This window comes from Artemia sp. Qi Xiang Cuo, chromosome 20, assembly GCF_049724085.1.
Source record: "Artemia sp. Qi Xiang Cuo chromosome 20, ASM4972408v1, whole genome shotgun sequence".
Taxonomy (NCBI): Eukaryota; Metazoa; Arthropoda; class Branchiopoda; order Anostraca; family Artemiidae; genus Artemia; species Artemia sp. Qi Xiang Cuo.
The window spans coordinates 12480658-12488270 of record NC_142813.1 but is presented as its reverse complement, the minus strand read 5'-3'; the positions used below and the strand labels follow the sequence as shown (position 1 = coordinate 12488270).

The 7613-nt window shown below is 37.0% G+C and overlaps 1 protein-coding gene across 1 annotated transcript; it reads right to left on the bottom strand.

Annotated features, from left to right (window-relative positions):
• Nucleotides 1-4008: 4008 nt before the first annotated feature.
• LOC148939877 (protein GVQW3-like) lies at nucleotides 4009-4428 on the bottom strand. The gene has a single exon (XM_089106021.1). It carries the CDS (start codon nucleotides 4426-4428, stop codon nucleotides 4009-4011), a length of 420 nt encoding a protein of 139 aa, XP_088962147.1.
• Between the last annotated feature and the right edge of the window lie 3185 nt (nucleotides 4429-7613).

Here is a 7613-nt window from a genome sequence, read left to right as displayed (position 1 = left end):
CCTCCAATCACTTTCGACTATTGAAAAAGGCACTAGCCCTTCGAATTTCCAATCGAATGAGCCTGTTTTGAAGTTTCTACGACAACGCCTTCTATAAGAACCTGGTATGCCCTAAGGGCATAACTTAAAACTCTTGCCCTGACGGTGGTGGGGAAGATTCATTATCCAAAACATATTTTATATCTGGAAAGTGACTATGCTTAACAAAATGGCTATCTTCTAATTTGTTTTAGACATGTTTTGGGGAATGATGGCCGTGGGGGGGGGGCTAGTTATCTTCCAATCACTTCTAAATATTTAAATGGGCACTAGAAATATCAATTTCCAATCGAATGAGCCCCTTTTGAAGTTTCTACGACGACCCCTTCCATATGAAGTGCCCTGCTCTAAAGGAAAAAATAATAAATGATACATTGTGCCAACATCGTTCTTATATGCCCTCAGGGCATAACTTAAAACCCTTGCTCTGAGGGTTGTGGGGGAGTATCCTCCTCAAAAACATATTTTGTATCTGGAAATCAACTACTTTGAACAAAATGGCTATCTCAAAATTTTGATTGGATGTGTTTGGGGGAATGATGGGCGGGGGGTGTTAGTTGCCCTCCAATCACTTTTGACTATTAAAAATGGCACTAGCCAATCCAATTTCCAATCGAATGAGCCCTTTTCGAAGTTTCTACGACAACTCCTTTGATAGGAAGTGCCCGGGTATGGAGGAAAAAAAAAACAAAAAAAAAATACACATTGTGTCCACATCGTTCTTTACTTAAGCAGCGGTAGTGGGCTGCCTATGATACTACCAAGGTAAGCGACCCTGACCAGATCAATATTTTCGGAACCCAGCGCAACCTTTTCATCTTCACTTATTCCTAATCTTAGCAACTTAGTCTTCTTAACGTTGATTTTTAAACCTGTTCTAGCATCATGAACTCGCATAACCTCTAAAAGTTCATTTATTTTGCTCACAATTTCATCTAGGATGCTTAAATCATCAGCTGAATCTAAGTCCAGGAAAGTTGTTCCTGTCCATTTGATTTCGTGTTCTCCCATTGCCTTTCCTGTGCTCCTTAAGACAAAATCAATCAAAATGATCCATGTAAAGGGGGATAGAACTCAACCCTGCTTAACTCCTGATTTAATACGGAACCAACTGCTAACCTCATTTCCTTTATTCACCGCAGCGGTGTTATTCTCCAACATAGCATTAATCACTTTAATGCATTTATCTGGTTTTTACATACAAAGATAAGACCTTCTCTAAACCCCTTCTATCAATAGAATTGAAAACTTGCTCATCAAACAGATCGTGGTAACGAACTGTAAGTAAGAAGCGACCCGGCTCAATGGTAACCGAAACTATAAAAAACTGAATTTTGATATAAATAGACGCGTAAGAAAAATCAGGCTTAGGTTCTGATTTTAAACATATAAGTTTCATCAAGTGTAATTTTACGCATAACTAATTAAGTACCTTAGGAAATTTAGTTGATTTTTGAAAAAAAAAAGAAAGACCCCTTAAATACTATAGAACCTTAATGAAATTCACACATCATATTCAGCGTATCAGAGAACCCTACTGTAGAGGTTTCAAGCTCCTATATACAAAAATGTGGAATTTTGCATTTTTTGCCAGAAGAAAGATCACGGGTGCGTGTTTATTTGTTTGTTTGTTTGTTTGTTTGTTTTTTCCCCAGGGGTAATCGTATCGAACCAGTGATCCTAGAAGATTGTAAGACGGTTCATTTAATCGGAAATTAAAATTTCTAGTGCCCTTTTTAACTGACCAAAAAAAATGGAGGGCAACTAGGCCCCCTCCCCGCTCATTTTTTTCTCAAAGTCACCCAATTAAAATTTTGAGATAGCCATTTTGTTTAGCATAGTCGAAAATCTGATAAATAGGTCTTTTACGATGACTTAATCCCCCACAGTTCCCAGGGGACGGGCTGCAAGTTATGAAGTTTGCCCATTGCTTGCATATTGTATTGGTTATTGGGAAGTATACAGACATTTTCAGGAAGAATTTTTTTTGGTGGGGGGGGGAGGGGGGCTTGAGGAGGGGGTTACTCGGGATAATCTTTCCGTGGAGGATGTTTCTTTGGGGTAATGGACATTTCTATGAAGGGGGTGCCGGATTTCCCAGCATTATTTAAAAAACGATCAGAAATTAAATTAAAAAAAAACAAGTTTTTTCAACTGAAAGTAAGAAGCAACATTAGAACTTAAAATGAACAGAAATTATTACGTATATGAGGGGTTTCTCCCCCAAGTCAATACCTTGCTCTTTACGCTACAGTTTTTTTTTAGTGCTTTCAAAAAAGCTATCTATTCTAATTAAACGGCCTTTGTGATTCAGGGGTGTGTGAATTAAAAATTTTTTTAACTTTTAACGTAAAGAGCGTGGTATTGACTAAGGGGAGAACCCCATCATATACGTAATAACATAAACGTAATAAAAAAAAAAACAATAAAAAAAACAAGCGATACGGCTCAATAGTAACTTTGTATTTTTTTCCAGAAGAAAAATATACGACTATAGAAGTTCGTTACGTACGTTAATTTGTAAATTACGTCAGAACCAAATTTAGAGACAGCCATTTAGCAAAAGAAAAGTAAAATTTTTATGCAAACTTTGTTTGCTTATTCAATGACGGTGAGTCAAAATAAAAGCTGCATTAACTAAAAAACGATCAGAAATTAAATAAAAAAAACAAGTTTTTTAAACTGAAAGTAAGGAGCGACATTAAAACTTAAAACGAACAGAAATTATTACGTATATGAAAGGGGCTGTCCCCTCCTCAACGCCTCGCTCTTTACGCTAAAGTTTGACTCTGTCTCACAACTTTATTTTTTAAAACAATAAAAAACTTTAGCGTAAAGAGCGAGGCGTTGAGGAGGGGACAGCCCCTTTCATATACGGAATAATTTCTGTTCGTTTTAAGTTTTAATGTCGCTCCTTACTTTCAGTTTAAAAAACTTGTTTTTTTTATTTAATCATCTATAAAAGTGGGCTGAGCTGCTCCTCACTTACAGTTTATTACCACGAGCTGTTTGATAATTATACTGGGTAAATACATATTTCATGAATGTTCCGCTTTACATTTGATTATTTGATTAATCACACCCATTACCCCCACCCATTCCTATAAGCTTAGGCTATATTTGAGAGAGTAAAATTATTTTTAAATCAATAATACTATGCATCTTTCAAAAGTAGCGGTAATGAATTGTGAGTTGATAAAATAAGTGCTTTTGTTAAATAAGATATATGTAACAAATACCTACCACTGTCATTATTTCCTCATGAAATACGGGGCGTTCAAAAAGTTCGTAGAACTGCATACAAAACTTTATTTCATAAAAACAAAACCATCACTACTTTTCAATATAGTCTCCCCTAACTTCAACGCCCTTAGACCACCGATGCTCAAGTGCCTTAATTCCAGCATGGAAGAAGTCTTGTGACTGGGAATTGAACCACTGATCCACGGCGGATATCAGCTCCTCATCGTCACCAAAACACTTTCCACAAAGGTCGGACTTCATGGCACAAAACAGGTGGAAGTCGCTTGGGGTCAGATCCGGACTTTAGGGTGGGTGAGCCAACTGTTCGAAGCCCATCTGATTGATTGTGGCTTGTGCCACGTGGCTCTTGTGCACAGGCACATTGTCATGAAGAAGGAAAACACCACGAGTCAGCATTCCTCGCCTCTTCGTCTTGATTGCCTGGCGTAACTTAACCATCAGATCCGAGTAATAGGCACCAATGATGGTAGACCTTCTGGGCAAGTAGTCGATTAGCAGGAGACCTTTCGAATCCCAGAAGACTGATGCCATCACCTTACCTGCAGAGGACTGGGTCCGAAACTTCCTTGGAGGTGGCGAGTCACTGTGTTTCAGCTGCTTGGAGGTGATCTTGCTCTCATGGTCCCAGTGGTGCACCCAGGTCTCGTCTCCAGTTAAAAGTTGCAAATTGAAGTCTTCTGGGTCTCTCCTATAGAGCTTGAGAAGTTATGAACTGAGCTGCATCCGCTGCTGTTGATCTTGCACTTGAAGATTTCGAGGCAACCATCTGGCAGACACTTTGGAAAGATAAGGATGGTCGTGAAGAATGTTGAAAACGCTCCCTTCAGAAATGCCAACTTCGATTGCAACTTCTTTGACCTTTAAAAGACGATCAGCCATGACAAGGTCTTCCACACGCCGGATGACCTCCGTGGTCGTCACTTCCAAAGGTCGACCAGACCTTGGGTCGTCTTCCAGGGATTGACGGCCCCACTTGAACTTTGCGGCCGATTTGGCGACAGTGGAATACTTGGGAGCATCTTGCTGGTACACCTTGGCCAACCGATGTGTGATTTCTCTAGCCGAAGAACCTTCTTTGATAAGGAATTTGATCACAGCTCTGTACTCGATCAGTGACAAATTCATTTCTGCAGTGATTCAATGACTTTGGAGTGTTCTTATATCTGAAAGGACAAAGCAAAATGAACAGTTTTCAGGCTGTGAATATCATTTACCTAGATAAGCATGCATGCAGGGTTAGAACTTATTTCGTCATTTCTAAGTGTTCCGTTCTACGAACTTATTGAACGTCCTCGTTCATAATTCACTCTAAACAAAAATTTTAGTATTTACAATATTGATGGTGTGGCAGGGAGCGGCAAAATTTACGTTGTCTCTCCTCCTTCTCGATGATAAACCTAGATACGGCTCTGAGTTGCCACACTGATTTCTTCGAATCTTCTCCTTGTGGTTAATTCTAATCCAGTTAAGAAATAATAGGGTTTACTTGTGGTCCACTCTAAACAAAATTTTAATATTTACAATGTTGATGGTGCAGAAGGGGGGATGGTGACCAAATTTACATTCCCTCCTTCCCTCTAGATTTGGCTCTGAGTTACCGCACTTATTTTTTCGAGTCTTTTTCTTGTGGTATTTCTAATCAAGTTAAGAAAGAATATGGTATATTTGTGGTTTTATAGACTAGATTAAAAGTATGTGTTTTTAATCTTATTGTGTGTTAAACATTCAGATTCGTGGAACGTTTCAAAGAAGATTATTGGGTGATTGACTGTGAAAACATTGGGTTTAAAAAAATCTTCTTTGAGCGTTATTTTCGCGGCTGTATTTTATTTTTGAATGAGAATTAAAGAGAAATTGATTGTTATCACTATGAAGTAAAGGTATATCCTTTTTGACTGTGAAAGAAACCGATGTTCTCCAAATTTGAAATTCATTAATGAAAACCGTTTTTACGATATAGTTATAAGACCATTAAATAAAACTGGTAAGGTAAAAGAGTGTATAGGAGGAATCTGCCAACATATGTAGCTTTTTGGTGTTAAAGCCATTTGGGTGAAGAAGAATGTGTCTATAGATGAACTATTTATCATAGAATGTAAAAGTAATACCCCCTTTTTCAATTTACAGAACTTTAGGCGATCCAAATATCCACACTTGATTCGTAATCCAGAATATGAACTAAAATTTTTGCTCAGGGGGCGTCTGAAAAGATGTAGGGATACATATATTCGGTTCTTATTCTGAGTACTCTTATATTACGTAGAATTGTGCAAGCAAATGAGCAAACTGACATTTATTACAGGATTATTGCGACCCATAAGAAAGGGACTATTCAATAAAATGTAATAAAAATTACATAGATTTTGAATGTGAATCATTTCAGCGAGAACTGACATTTGAAGAAATTGATAAAGTATTTGGAGATAAGAAACCTTTGAGACAACACTGCTTTGAAATTATTCCCCCACTCTATAGAAAGAAGTCTGATTATACTAGTATCTCCTGCCCATTCTTGAATAACCTCCATTTTTTTACAATCAGCTATAGTAACAAAATTTAGAAATAAAGGGATTTCATCTAACATTTTTGTCAAATAATTGCTTCGTAAATTTCAGGAAATCTAATTGTCTACATTCCCCGTAAAAATTCATTCACATTTATCACGCTTACAGTAAAAGTCTAAATGGATCTTCAATAGACTTGGTATCTTTTATAGGTACTTATACATTATGCGGGCACCGCTATATACTGTATGTGGAATGTCAAACGGGAAATGCTACAGTCACCCCATAAAACCCGTAAAACGGCTATTTGCACGACCTAAAATTATTGCAAAACGTTGTTTCTCATGGAATTTACAATATTTAAACGATTGTTTTTTGGGGGCTTAGGGAGGGGAAAGGTACCTAGGTTGGGTTAGGTTGCGTATTTAATATATGCTATGCTTCACCCCCACCCCACCCCTAATGTGCAAATATATAGCCCAAATTTGTTTCTAAACTATTATATATTCATCCTATTTTATTTCATTAGCATAAACCAAACTTGAGTATATAGCGGTGCCCGCATAATGCATAAGTACCCTTTTCTACGTGATTCATTTTATATATTACGCAGTTATTGGTCTAGCCACTTGTTAAGCTAGTATCTTAGAATATTCAGAGCATATTCCAAATCAAAATAGCGTAAGTGTATCCAAGCTATCAAAGAAAGTAAATAGACTTTTTTTTTGCGAATGGTATCAAGTTTTCTATTTCAGATCAACTTTAGCTATAGTATGGGCCGGTGGGTTGAGTGCTTGTGATCTTAGAACTTTGGTGAAGATTTTACATATGTTCGTTCAGCCAAAAGAAGAGAACATTTATAAAGAAGATATTTGAGGAATATCAGGACTAGTTGAAACTCATTTTAGTTAGAAATTATTATATTGTAGTGAAGAGTACAGAAACAAGTGAAAAATAATATGAAGTCCATGGTGCACTTCTAGGAAGTCCATGGAAATTCTAAGACTACTAGGTTGATACGATCACACCTGAAAAAAAAAATACAAATAAACACGCATCTGTGATCTTTCTTCTGGCAAAAAAAAAAAAATTCAAAATTCACTATTTTTGCAGATAGGAGCAGAAAAAAAACTTGGTGAGCCAGCCAAGTGGTTTGCAAGTGTCCCATCTCACAGGTATTAATTAATTTATATAAATATTATTAATTAATCTATTATTTACAAACAGTGGACTCAACTGTTTGGCCTATGTAGGATTTTATAAAAAAGGGGGCGGGGGGTTTATGAAATTTGTGAAAATAAGGATTTTTTTTTCTAATAGCTGGTGGAATAGGTGTGTTGGCTTCAGGGGCGGATCCAGGATTTTTTAGGGGGGGCACAAAATAGATTGATCCGATAAACTTACGTTAGGAGCAAGTTTAATTAATGCAAACTTGCGTTAATTAGGTAAATTAAGCTACTTTAGACTACTATAGGGGGGTACCCCTCGCCCCCCCCCTCTGGATCCGCCACTGGAGGGTTTATCTTTTTTTTTTACGTCGTGATGTTTATTTTATACGATATTTATTTTCTAGATAAGACTACTTTCGTTTTCAATCAATGTTTTCGTATGAAATGGACATACCTTTCCTGAACTTTAAACAACAAACACCTCTGTTTGAAAATCTTTGCACTTTGTGAATTTAGATAGCGATAAGGGTTCCTGATGGAGACCAATTTTAGGACTTGGGTTCTAATTATTGTTTGCTGTTGTAAAAATTGCCACAATAGCCCTATCCAAGAAAATACCAAACATTTGTTAAGAAGT

Excerpts from the sequence above, each read along its gene's own strand:
- LOC148939877 (XM_089106021.1), bottom strand. The coding sequence starts at position 4,428 with ATGAATTTGTCACTGATCGAGTACAGAGCTGTGATCAAATTCCTTATC.